The sequence below is a fragment of the Hippocampus bargibanti genome, linkage group LG17 (genome assembly GCF_051943395.1).
Source record: "Hippocampus bargibanti isolate YZ-2025 linkage group LG17, ASM5194339v1, whole genome shotgun sequence".
In the NCBI taxonomy this organism is placed as follows: domain Eukaryota; kingdom Metazoa; phylum Chordata; class Actinopteri; order Syngnathiformes; family Syngnathidae; genus Hippocampus; species Hippocampus bargibanti.
Window position 1 is genome coordinate 251913 of NC_142750.1, and position 12950 is coordinate 264862.

General features: G+C 51.6%; 3 protein-coding genes across 4 annotated transcripts; all 3 read right to left on the bottom strand.

Annotated features, from left to right (window-relative positions):
- Positions 1 to 777: 777 nt before the first annotated feature.
- On the bottom strand, positions 778 to 5460 carry prrg2 (proline rich Gla (G-carboxyglutamic acid) 2). 2 transcript variants are annotated; one of them, XM_089018317.1, is made up of 7 exons: positions 4418 to 5460; positions 4208 to 4316; positions 3134 to 3306; positions 2805 to 2838; positions 2528 to 2660; positions 1233 to 1358; positions 778 to 1143 (listed from the first exon to the last, which is right to left on the bottom strand). In XM_089018317.1, the coding sequence occupies exons 2-7, from the start codon at positions 4275 to 4277 to the stop codon at positions 1008 to 1010; spliced, it is 672 nt and encodes a 223-aa protein (XP_088874443.1). In that variant the 5' UTR covers positions 4278 to 4316; positions 4418 to 5460; the 3' UTR covers positions 778 to 1007. The 2 variants fall into 2 exon arrangements, with proteins under 2 accessions (XP_088874443.1, XP_088874444.1); XM_089018318.1 differs by having other exon boundaries at positions 778 to 1050; positions 4418 to 5456.
- A 3-nt stretch (positions 5461 to 5463) lies between these two features.
- rras (RAS related) lies at positions 5464 to 9338 on the bottom strand. The gene is made up of 7 exons (XM_089018319.1): positions 8993 to 9338; positions 8719 to 8821; positions 7766 to 7853; positions 6885 to 6987; positions 6426 to 6534; positions 6161 to 6279; positions 5464 to 6071 (listed from the first exon to the last, which is right to left on the bottom strand). Exons 2-7 carry the CDS (start codon positions 8803 to 8805, stop codon positions 5984 to 5986), a joined length of 594 nt encoding a protein of 197 aa, XP_088874445.1. The 5' UTR covers positions 8806 to 8821; positions 8993 to 9338; the 3' UTR covers positions 5464 to 5983.
- Positions 9339 to 9916: 578 nt separating this feature from the next.
- Positions 9917 to 12354, bottom strand: LOC148885039 (dual specificity phosphatase 28). Its single transcript, XM_089018316.1, has 5 exons — positions 12185 to 12354; positions 11445 to 11539; positions 11209 to 11368; positions 11017 to 11140; positions 9917 to 10714 (listed from the first exon to the last, which is right to left on the bottom strand). Exons 2-5 carry the CDS (start codon positions 11535 to 11537, stop codon positions 10174 to 10176), a joined length of 918 nt encoding a protein of 305 aa, XP_088874442.1. The 5' UTR covers positions 11538 to 11539; positions 12185 to 12354; the 3' UTR covers positions 9917 to 10173.
- Positions 12355 to 12950: the final 596 nt, after the last annotated feature.

Below are 12950 nucleotides of genomic sequence, written 5' to 3' on the forward strand. Positions count from 1 at the left end.
CCAATGAATGACATTTTAAAATGTTTTCCATACATGAGCCGCATTTTCAGCTTTTGAAAAAATACATTATCTTTTAGGTGTGCCTTATAGTGCAGAAAATACGGTAATTGAATAATAATAACAGCATAATGTAAGAACATGTGTTCACCTGTCGACCCTAACCCCCCTCCCCCTTGCCGCCTGTGTCTGTCATTCTCCCCTCCCTCCTCGACCACGGATATCGACTAATCATGCGCGGCTTTAACCGAAGACCGGGGGCGGGGAATAGAGGACAAAAAAATCGGCTCCCGTTTCCGGCTCCTTGTTAGGAGCCGGCTCTCTTCGTTCACTTCAGAGATCCGGCTCATTCGCGAAGGCCACATCACTAGAACGGAGGGAGGTGTAGAAGGAGGAGGCGCAGGGGTTTTTTTTTGGGGGGGGGGGGGGGCACCTCCTCCCCATATATTTCCCTGTCTATTGTCTCCCGGGCGCAGCTCGGTGTTCCTCAGTAGCTCCGCTCCAAAGCTATTCTGGCCCCCTTTTCTTCCCAAGGCGCCTTTTTTAAGAAGACCCCCCCCCCCCTCGCCCTTCCCAATTGGTCACGCGCGGCAGCGCTCGCCGACTATTGTGGGGGAGAAATTGGCAGCGGTGAGCGAGCTGCGCTTTTTTTTTTTAATGGTCACTCACTCGTCTGCCGTTTTAACGACAAACACATGGCGGAACGTGTCCAAGAATGGCGCCTTGACATCCTCGTGCCGACTCGCACGTACTTGTCGGTACAAGTTGACTCCAATATACTTCTGTTTTCAAACATCTTAGTGGATTTATTGTGACTCAAGCGCATGACACACAAACTGGACAGATGGGGAGGGCTCACTCTCACCTGCACCGAATGATCACGTGTCTACAATGTACGTCATATTGGCCAACGTGTCCGTTGTTGACTTTCCGTCCATAAATATGTTGTACAACATGCATCAAACGGTGGTCGAAAAGCACTCGGAAGCGTCTGCGTCTGGCCGGCCGCCTCATTCGTCTCCTGGCGGCTCGGCGGCCTCGGATGGCGCCCCCCTGCGGTCAAACAAACGCAAAACCTTCCATGTGGCCAGCCATCCATTCTGTCGCTTCCAAGTACCAAAGCCAACAGGTTCAAACGAACGCACCCTTCATTTCGAAAAAAAAAAAACTTCTTCCTTTGTATTTGTTTACAATTTCGACGGCGTGCAAATGTCGCATCGGCGGTTGGGGCTTACCCCGAGTAAGGCGGCGGCGGGGCGTCGTGCATCCCGCTGCGGTTGAGAGCCTCGCTGTAGCTGGGAAGACCCGGGGCGCTGGCCAGGGGGACCGTCTCGGGGGCCGGACGCCCGTCTTGAGCCATCCTCAAAGGAAAATCACACACAAATTGTTGACGCCGTCAGGACCCGGGCCCGCTTTTGGGGAAAGCGCGCGCCCATCTGGACATTCTCCAGCGTTTCTTCCACGCTGGAACTTGAGGTTGGACGTGGGGGGGGTCCCGTGGGGGGGGGTCCGGGACTGATTCATTGCCAAAAGTGCTTTGCTAAGAGGTACAATTATTCTGCTGGATATCTATTCGCTATCTATCCAGCTGGCTATCTATTCGCTAGCTAGCTGGTCAGCTGGCTATCTATTAGCGTCTATGATCTATTAAGTACAGAATTATTCAAATTGGGAAATCAATGTGCAAAAATTCTCCCCTCCTCGTAACTGTTTTGTTTTGGCGTTTTTTCCCCCCTTGCTGGCTACACTAGAAGCCTCTCTCCCAAGTTGTTATGGCGACAGCAGCGTACAAGTGAGTGACATAAGATCATTTTATATTTGGCAGGGAGGAATTCTGCCTAGCAACAAGTGGCGCACAAACGTTGAGCACGGATGAGAATGACAAATGAGAAAAAAAAGGCACACGCATATATATCTATATCTACAAAAAATGTCAAAACGTATTATTCCAAATAACTTTGTGATCATACTCACCATGAATATGAATGCTTTTCTGTTCCTCACGATTGGTAAAAATCCAGCCAAACTATCAGAATAAAAGTCAACTTGCGCAAGGTTACTGCTAGCTAGCTAGCTAGCCTGCACACTGCTCATTAGCTTGCACGCTTGCTTTCTGCTACCTGTCGCAGAAGTATAATGATGCTAACGTTAGCATGTGGCTTGTGAAAGTGCCACTGACATTCCACTGTTTCATCCAATGCGATTGTTACGTTGCCAATGCCAATCTATCAAATGAGAAGCTGTTCTCTCCACAAAGGTGAATCAACTTGATTTTTTTTTTACTGGTCCGCTCATTCAAAAGTGGGCGTTTACCTGTTTGGACATCAACGGCTAAATCAAGATCATCCAACCAAAATGGCGCTCTCAGCCACCACAAGCCCAAACAGGAAATGAAGAGCGAAAAAGCCACAATGCAGGACATATTTACTTTGATCTGGCCGAAATTTCTCAACCCCGGTTGAGTGAAAAGAGCAAGCGCGGCAAAAGCCAGCCGCTTTGAGGCCTAAGCGTGCGCCGGCGGCCGACTTACTGCACGGGTCTCCTTCCCGCCTTGTTCTTGGCCTTGTAGAAGTAGACGCCCAGGACGGCGGCAATCACGGCGCACACCAGGATGGCCAGGATGCCCGCCACCAGGCCCGACACGTCCACCGGGGGCGCGTAGGCTTCAAAAGACAACACAGTAGCGTGAGCGCCGCCGACGGGACGCTAGCGCGTACGCCGGTGGATTTGAGGCGGACGCCGAGATGAGAACACAAACGAGGAAACGCCCGTCAGAATCCCTCCAATGCAAGAACGGAAACTATTACCGTGGCTTTCAACGTAGTCCTTCCAAAATACTTCCTGAAGATGGAAACAAAAGAAAGGGGAATCGGCAAAAATTCAGCGGTGCGGCGACCAATCGTGCGCGATGACATAATAATAATAAAACTAAGAATCCATTTCATTTACAAGCGCCTTTCAAAACTCTCAAGGACACTTTTTTCTGTGGGTGAGATGCGGCAGCCACACGCCCCAGCCCGGAAGTAATAGATAGAAAGCTAGCTTGCTAGATAGCTAATATGTTTCCTGACTCAAATAGCTAGCCAGCTAGCGTCTTGCGGAACACAGGCTAATCCAATCCAGAAGGTTGCGTTACCGTCTGCGTGTCATCCTCAAAGACTTCTCTGGCCTCTTCGTAAGTGCAGATCTCCTCCCGACATTCCCTTTCAAGGCTGTCCGGCACCACCAGTTCCAGGTCCCAGTTGTTATAAAGCAGCGCGCGGGACAGGAAGGCGTTAGCCGTCCGCTCATCCACTAAGGGTGAAGTGCCTGCGAGACACAGAAAGGGGAGCCCGATTGGGATGCCCAAATGTCTTGACTAAACCACGTCGGAGTCAGAAAGGGGCCGATTGCAAAGACGAGAACACGCAGGACGGCGCTGACTAGAGCATCGTTAGCGGTCATGTCATCCAAAATAAGCCACAGAGTACAAAACGGGAAGAAATGCATCCAAAGTGGAATTTGCTACAGGGTTGGGAATTTCTGCCACCGGGCAGTCAGGAGACTCAACTCCCTCCCAGCCCTGCCCACCCTGCCACTTCCCACTGCCACACTCACCGAACCCCGAGTACACGCTGTACTATCATCCTGGACTCTATTTTGTACTTTTTTTTCTGCACGACCTCACCTCAACCCTTTTTGTTTTTGTATTACTACACTACCTCACTTTACATTCACAATCGACATTTTTCCGTGACTTTAGTTAGTTTACTTTTTTAGCCACATTCCAAGTGCCTTTCACGCTGGGTCCGAGAGGACAGTCATTTCATCTGTGCTGTATGTCACGCATGTTAGCATATTTGACAAGAAAGCTGACTTTGACTTTTGACTAGGAAGACTCAATTGTGTTCTTCATGAATCATCAATGGTTTACTGGCCACCTTCACCCTTTGGAACTAATTGCGAGGCCCGTGTCGAATATCAATTTTAGGATCCGTTTGGTCATGTCGCGGGCCGCCAAGGCCCCGCGGGCCCAAGTTTGGGAACCTCCGATTTGGATGATTTCACATTGTTTTCTCCCTCAAGCCGGGCTTTAAAAAGTGGAGCGACGGGAAAGTGGGCCTTCCATTTAACAGGAAACGACGCACTCTCCTGGTCCCGCTGGACGGTAAAGCAGCCGCCCCTCAGCGTCCCTCTTATACGGTGGTATATGAGGAGAGGTGTGGTTTACCCGTAGCGTGTCGTCGGTGGCTGAGAGAGCAGGAGGCTAACTGCACAAAGACCAGCGCGTGAACCCACATGGTTGCGGCCGCCGCGGAGGCCCAAACGCCGCACGGACCCTGACAGGGAAAAGGAAACCGTCCCGTCCCGTCAAAGTCAAAGTCAATCCGACGTGTCGGTCGGACGCGATCTCGCCGCCCGCTCGGGCTCCGTCGCTTACCGGGCGGGTCCCAAGACGTCTCGGCGGCGCGTTCCGCCCTTGACAATTTGGCTTTCCCGGCGCAGGACGGACGTCTTTTGGGAGTTTGAGCCTTGAAAAGCGCAGACCGGAGAGCGTCGCACACAAAGCGTCGGCTTCCTGAAGCGAGCTTCCGTCCTAAAACCTGTCGGGCAACATACCTGCGGGAGGGGGCGGGGGGTGGCATAGCGAGGGGGAGGGCGTACGAGTACTTTGCAGGGAAATCGCTTCTTCGAGGACAAAACTAAGAACCCAAGTTCTCGATGATGGCGCCGTCATATTCCTTCAAAGAAATCGCATCAATTCATTGTGCAATTTGGGTGCTCGGTTGTGTCTGCCGGCGCATTTCAATCTGGAAAAGACTGCATGCATACGTGCCATGTGACGCGTCGGCATTCAAGTCACAACACAATGATTTGATGAGTATTTTAATCAAGTACAAAATAGTGTTTCTTTTTTAAGGAGGTAAAAAACGTTGTCATTGCAATTTGTATGTATATATACACACACACATACACGGGTAACATCCGATTTACGTTCCGACCAAACGGTCGTGAGTCGAAATCTGGGAGGCAAATGACTGGCAAAGTCCCCCCTCTGGTGCCATCGCGCGGTCGATTGCTGTGCAAGCGTGAGATGCTGGCTGGCTGGACTAAATTGTCGTACGCTTTGCCGGCCTGCTAGCGTAGAATACGCATGTTAAAAATAGGGTCCGGAGATCGCAAGTCGAGCCGGTCGTAAGTCGGATGTTACCCATTTATATAGATACGTTTGCCCAAATAATACATCTAAAGAAAATGACATGATGTACGTTGCCCAAAGCTTTAAACATGAAATGTAAAGTTAAAGTCAAATATTATTCTTTTTTGTTTTATTCCTCAAAAGATTGTCAGTCGTTGTCTGAAATGGAGTTGACTCGTTTTTTGATATTTTGCTGCTGCTTTGCTCTGCCGCCCCCTGCTGGACATCCCGCCACATGACCGTACAAGGACATCTCGCGATGGTTTGTTTCTCTCCCTCCCTCCCTCCCTCCCTCCCTCTCTCCCCTCTTTGTTGAGGGCCTACAAAGTGTGTCCACATTAGAGTCGGAGTACCGATTGCGGTGATGCCTTTGGCTGACATCAGTACCTCGCTGCCACCGGCAACAGCAACACCAACACCATATTTTTGGCCGGCCATAATCTGAGAAGGTGTGTGTGTGTGTGTGGGGGGGGGGGGGGTTCTCTATTTATGGGCTGGAACCCCATTCAAGCCCGTCATGATGATCTGCTGTCGCTAAGCAGAACTGCGACTATTTCGGCTGCTGTTTTGAGCCAAAAATATACGACAGTTAACTGCGGCTATAACGCGCTTCACCTTTCATTGATGCTTTTGGTGCCGGTTTTTGGATGGGCTGAGGGGGGGGGGGGGGGGGGGTACAAGTGCAAATGGAACCACTCAAAGAGAATATGATGCACCTTAATCTTGTCTCTTGCTCGCCGTCTCACACGCTCACACTTTTTTTAGGGGGGGGGGCTGCAGAGGCTTTGGTGTCCATGGCAACGGCGCTTAGACGAGGACGCAGGGGCAGCCGCCGCTCTTCTGTTTCCCGGCGTGATGAGCTGGAGGGGGAGGACACTCCATTTCCTGAAACCTTCTGTGAGGGAAGGAAGAAAAAAGTCCGTCGGAGTCACCGGCGGCGAGCGTCCATCCCGCGGCTTGAAGGAAGCGGCAAGAAAGACGTACCGGACGATGCGCACCAGCTCCAAGAAGGCTTCGTCAACATTGTAGCGGTTCTTGGCCGAAGCCTCCATGTAGTGGATCCTGTGTTCCCTGGCAAAGGCCTGAGCGTCCTCCCGGGAAATCTAAGACGGATAACGCTTTAAATGAAGCCTTCGGAGATGACGCAACAGGTCAGAGGGCAAACGAGGGCAAAATGTGAAGTGAGAGTTGGAGTTGCGTCACGCGTCGCCAGCATCTCAAAGGTCACGGCAAAAGTCGCCCCGCTCACCATTCTTTGCTGCTCCAGATCCGCTTTGTTCCCCACGAGCAGCATGGGGAAGTCATCCCGATCCTTCACTCGAAGGATCTGGGTGTGAAACTTTTGGACCTCGTGGTAACTGAGACCACAGTTGACAAAAGAAAAACAATGACAAACGTTAGAAAGAGACTTTGGAAAAACAAATGCAGTGATACCTCGGCTTACAAACTTACGTTCTTGACCACTCACGTGCGGCTTTAACCGAAGACTGGGGGCGGGGAATAGAGGACAAAAAAAGTCGGCTGCCATTTCCACTCATTGCGGCAGTGACGTGCGTATCCCGAAAAATAGTTTGTATGCCAAGATTAAATTCTCATGAATTTAACGTTGGTAAGGCCAAACGTTGGTTAGTGTTCGTAAACCAAGGTATGACTGCACTTGGGATCAAAGTGGTCCCAAGTGAACTCCCCAAACGCAAGACTTCCTTACCTCCCCCTGTCGTTGAGCGCAAAGACCAGCAAGAAACCTTCTCCCGATCGCATGTACTGCTCCCTCATCGCCCCAAACTCCTCCTGACCTGCGGTGTCCAAGACTTAGCAGAGGAGAGGAGAAGCGGGGTTATTAAAATGCCTATGGAAATGTCACTTACAAATGTTCCGTCCGCATCACAAACAGCAGGTGGAATCAAAGGTACAACAAATAGTGGCCGACAGCTCTCGACGTCACAAACGAGATCTGACTGTGCGCCCGGATTCAAACCCACAACCTCGTTTCTGTACACTTGAAAGTTGCAGTTGAAAGTGCAGCAGCTCAGCCGCCACGTGCAAGTCCGAACAAGGAAACGTCCACGAAGCAAACGCGGCGCATTTGTCAAATCACGTCACATTGCAACACGCCTTCTGCTTTTTAAACAAACCCCCCCACCACCACTTCCGCCACCGCCACCACCCTAACCCCGCCGTCTCCGCACGCACGCGCCAGACGTCCTTCAAAACTGTGACTAATATTACAAATGGAGAGCGGCGGGCTCATTTTGGAGTTCTTTTGAAGATCCTGTTTTCAAACGGCCTGATCTGACCTTCCTCAGCCCCCTCCCGCTTGCTTCAGGTCAAAGTCAAAGTCAGCTTTATTGTCAAATATGCTACGACACCGGACGCGATTCAAGGCAGCGAGAACCAAACGTAGGCTTTGAGGGCACGCTTACTTGTCTCTGAACTAGTTTTGATTCCGTGGCCTTTGACTCCGCATGAGACGGCATTTTGCTTGGATTTGTTTTTGCGCGTTGTCATTGTACGACTTCTTTCGTATCGGTCTACAACGGCGGTTGATTGAAAGATCTTTGGAAATACGACGAGTTGAGATGATCTTACTGTCCAGACGGGTCTCCTTTCCATCCACGGTGCAGATCTTGGTGTAGGAGTCTTCAATGGTCGGGTCGTAGTCTGACACAAAGTAGGACTGGGAGACACAATCCCGGTTAGCCTCACGTCGCCGACGCCCAACCAAGCACACCGTACACAGACATGAAATATCACGACAAACTCTGCTGGGAACGAGCCAGAAACAAGAAGCTTGAAAAACATTGGCAGTTTCGCCATTTTGGATCTTCAAATCATCATTTTGCGGCCACCGAAATGGCACCGAAAGGACGTGTCCATGACAGTCAAACCCGGTACGTATTATAATGCCCCTCAGCGTGACACGCGCAACACAAGCACCGGGTATGACAGTATTATTAGGATAGTCGGTCTTTTCTTTGAAGCGAACACAAATGCTTTTCTTGACCCAGTGATTAAATTCTAAATAACAGGATGAGTTACAAGAAAGAATCTTTTTCCCAATCTGAACTCTCTGAAGCCATTGTTTTGATTCTGGAGCAAGGCAGTTTGTGAAGGAGTATCCTGGCGTGACGCCCTCAACTGGGGGCGGGACTTTCTGAAACTCTCCAGTTTTGAGCTCATTCGTGGAAGTTTTGGGCAACTTTAAGTCTTTTTTTGAGTGTTTGACTAAAAATATCAGTCTGCGTGTATTTTAGATGCTATCAAACGGTTTTCTGATGTCAGTTAGGAAACAAAATATGGTGTCGGCTGTCCTTTAAGCCGCCATGACCAAACGTTCCCCCATCCGCCATAAACGAGCAAAGCCACCCCAGCACGACGCCTTAATTAGACAGCGGCGCGGACCAACTTGGCAAGAGGGACGACACGCTTGCTATGCTAGCAAAGGGGCTCGTCGTCAAGTTCGTTCTTTGGAGGTAGACGGCGAGCCCCTTTGCTATGCTAGCAAAGGGGCTGGCGCTCAAGTTCTTTGGAACTTTCCTTACCTGAATGAACTGAATGGTGAGGGCGCTCTTGCCCACTCCTCCACCTCCCACCACGACCAGTTTGAATCTTTCCTCGTCGCCACTCATCGTCGTTTTTGGAAAACTTTTCCAAAGCAAAAAAGAAAAAAAGAAAGAACGCTTTGGGCCAAACGGCTCGCGGTAATGTATAAGAAAAAGCAAGATCAAAGTCCAAGTACGAGAGACTTCAAACGTCGCTCGTTTACGTGAAATTGGTGGATTTTTGTCGTTGACGAGACTCTAAAGACGGCATCACCTGAAAGGGGGAGGAAAAATCTCCGGAATGTTTGCCCAATGGGATAAAAAAAAAAAAAAAAAAATCCCCGTCGCCTTTGTGTGAAGTTTCAAGCAAGCTTCGAATCCTGTTGCGTCGTCTCTTTTCTTTTTCTTGCTTTCCCTCCGCTCTCAAACTGGGCTCGTGAGGGAGGAACCGCTTCGTTTCTTCCTCCAGAGAGTCAAGCGACCGCCGCGCGACGCTATCAAGTCAAACAAGCGTATGGCGGCCTCGTCTTCCTTCGAAATTCGACGGCGAACAAACAGAAAGAAAGTGAACTTGCCTTCTCGCCACTTCGTGTTCGTCCGCGAACAAATTCCACTTCGGCGAGTCACATACCTTATATGGTCATTGGGAGTGGTCGTGACGTCACCGCACAGGCGTCCGCCAGAGGTAAGTGCACTTGTGTTATCCTCCGGCAGGTGGCAGACGTTCACCGATTCACTTGAGCCGCGCGCCTTCTTTTTTTTCCTCTCTCACTGACCGAGACCACTCCAAGCGACACCTCCGGACGAGTTGCGTTTGACAAAGATTCCACCGCATATTAAAGCTACATTTGACCTTTTAAGACTCGCGCTGAATATTCAGGCTTGTTTTCCAGTTGATGACGATCCCCTAAGTGACCGAGAAAGCCACACACAATGCATTTTGGGTCCTTTTTTTCATCTGAAAACACCGCGTTGAACGTGAAATTAGAAGGAAAACGACATCAAGAACGCGATGGTGAATTGTAAAATAGCTAATAGATAGTATTGTTACATGCGGTCTGCTGGCATACGCTCAACTGTTGCCGCTCCAAATCAAGAAAACTGGGAAAAAGCCGACAAAGGCTTTTGTTTGGGGCGAATGGAGGGAACAGTAGGCAGACGTACACAGGTGAAAAGGAGGCTTGTGAGAGAGACGTGCTCCAAATTCAATGTTTAATCAGCAAATACTGTCCCATTCAGGCCAAAGCCACGATGACTCGAAATGGACGCCACCTTACAAAGGACAAGACGAGCGGGCCGAAAACGAGCGGGCCAAAAAACGAGCGGGCCAAAAACGAGCAGGCGGGTACATAGCGCATCAAAGTCACATTTGCGCAAATAAATAATCAATGAAGAATGGAGGATGCGCAGACGGCCCCGCCGGACAAACGTGCAGTGCACCCAAGACGACCGGGCTCAGCACCTGTACGGCAAAGCCGCTTGGCCCATCTTGACGGGGTGGGCAAAAACGCCGCCCAGCAGGACTCGCTCCCCCCAGTCCAGCAGTTTGCTGAGCGCGCAGCCGACGGGCGACGGCAGGCCCTGTTCCTTGGCCTCCTTGGCCTCCTTGGCCTGCGGGGCCTGCGGGTGCTCCTCCCGTGAGGTCTTAACCCGACGCTTTTCTTCAGCCGCCTCCTCCCGGCGGACACCCCCGAGCGAGGGGGGGCCCGACCCCAGGGGGGTCAAGGAGAGGCTGAGGCTTTTGCGCCTCTCCGAGAGAGAAGCGGCGGCGGAGGCGGGGGGGCTCCGGAGCGCGTCAGTCCGCCGTTTCGCCGACGGGGAAATCCGCCGGTTCCCGTTGGCGTCCGGCGTCTCTTCCTCCGATCGGTTGGCCGTGGACGGGGGGCCGGGGAGGCGGTCGCAGGAGGCGTGGCCGCGCAGGGTGCCCTGGAAGTGCTGAAGTTGACCCAGGAAGTTGAAATTGGGCGAAATGGAGGGCCGGCGCTCCTTCACAAACCTGCCGAGCGAGCGAGCGGACGCGGTCAACACGACGGTGACCTTCAGAGTCTTTCAACACGCTTTGAAATGAAATGGATTACGATGATGATGATGATTATGGTCATTTGCTAGCTACTTGCTATCTATTAGCTACCTGGCTGCCTAGCTAGCTATCTATCTAGCTGGCTGGCTGGCTATCTAGCTAGATATCCATTGGCTAACGATTGGCTAGTTAGCTCGCTTTCTATCTATTGGAGTGACTTCCGGGTCGAGTGAACGCTGGCCGAACTGGGGCAATGTGTGAAAAGAAGGCGGGTCAACCTGTACGCGTTGTCCAGATCCATTCCCGAGCTGTACATGACGTAGGCGACGGCCAGCGCCGGAGAACGGGAGATTCCGGCCGCGCAGTGAACCAGCACCGAGGCCCCGGAAGACACGGCGGCGTCTGCGGGGTCAAAGGTAGTTAGCGGCGCCCGAACGGCCGGCGGGCGGGGGGGGGGGGCGAGTCCTGACCGATGAAACGGAGCGCCCGAGGGATCCACGGCAACAGGTCGGCCCGCAGGGAGTCGTCGATGGGGATGCGGAGGTATCTGGAGGCGGGCAGGAAGGAAGGTCGCGGGCTGCGCCGGCTCACGCTCAGCACGTACGAGATGCCCGCGGAGGCCAACGCGTCCTGGACGCCGCAAGCGCGCCAAATCAAACCACCGCGCCCGCCTCTCAAAGTGGGAAAAGGACGATCGTCTTCTTACCTGGGTCACGTCGCTCTCTGCTCCCAGGTAGAACCTCGGCAGGATGATGGACAGAGGAGGACGCTCCGTCTCGCCCTCCGTGGACCACACCATGTCTGCAAGGCGATCCAAAGCATTTTACACACATTTGCTTCCCATGAGGCATGCATTTCAAATCATAATAATAATACATTCCATTTCTAAGCACCTTTCAAAACTCTCAAGGTCACTTTACAGTCACAGGATAAGTTTTTTCTGCGGGTGAGCGGCGGCAACCACACGCGCCAGTACCTCAAATAAACAGAAACCGAGCTAGATAATAGATAGCGAACAGCTGGCTAATAGTTAGCCAATATGGGTCACTTTTTATCTTTCCACGAAGATCTGTATCCCATCCACGTGACGCACAACAACACAAAGTGACAAAAACCTAGCTAGCTATCTGGCTGGCTACCTAGCTAGCTATTTGCTATATATTAGCTATGTAGATAGCTAGTTATCGATTAGTTATCTATTAGCTAGCTAGCTAACTTTCTATCTATTTGAGTTATTCCGGGTTGAGTAAACGCTGGTGCGTGTGGCTGCCGCTGCTCACAAACACAAACAGAAGCAAAAGCAGCAAAATGCAGCAAAATTAGCAAAAGCAGCAAAAGCCATTGGCGGTGCAGTCAAGCTTGAACCGTTTGGTGAAGAGCTACTGAGCTAGCATTGGGATTTGATTTCCACCCCCAAAAGAAGATATTGATCGTGCAAGAACTTACTGATGAGATGTTAGTTTGTGTAAAAAGTGCGTTTTTGCTTGGGTCGGCGTCGGTTGTGCAGTTAGTTGTGCAGAAGCTTCCGTCCGTCCGTCCGTCCGTCGACGCCAGCGACGCGACGCAGCGTTCGCCGTGGCTTCTCCTTCTCCTACTCCTTCTCCAGCGGACTGATTCCAAACGATGAGCTCATCCTCTGACCAACAATCACCTCGGAGCGGTGATGTCATTTTCAACCAATCCGGGACATCCGCGGGCGCAGGCGCACAACAGCCATACCCCCCCCCCCCCCCAGACCCACTTAACCTCCTTTTTTCCGCAAAGGGATGCCCGTCTGCAGTGGCAAGTGGGCGAATCGCGGCAGCCTGTCAGTGGCGCGTCATCAACCACCGCCGCTCCGACGGCCAGAAGCAAATTCGAAGGGGGCGATTGTGCTGGAATTTGACCGAGTTGGACTGGAAACCGGCAACCCACTGCTGCAGTACTATCTATTCTATTCGCTAGCTTCCGGCTTGAGTGAAGACCTAGCTGGCTATCTGGTAGCTATCTATTAGCTAGCTAGCTTTCTAGCCGAGTTACTTCCGGCTTGAGCGAATGATGGCGCATGTGGCTGCCACTGCTCAACCACAAAATAACTGATCCTGTGACTGTAAAGTGACCTTGAGAGTTTTGAAAGGCGCTTAGGAATGAAATGCATTATTATTGCAGACATTGCTCATTGCATTGAACGCTATTTTTGTGCGACGCGAGCTGACGCGGTCTCGCCCAAATC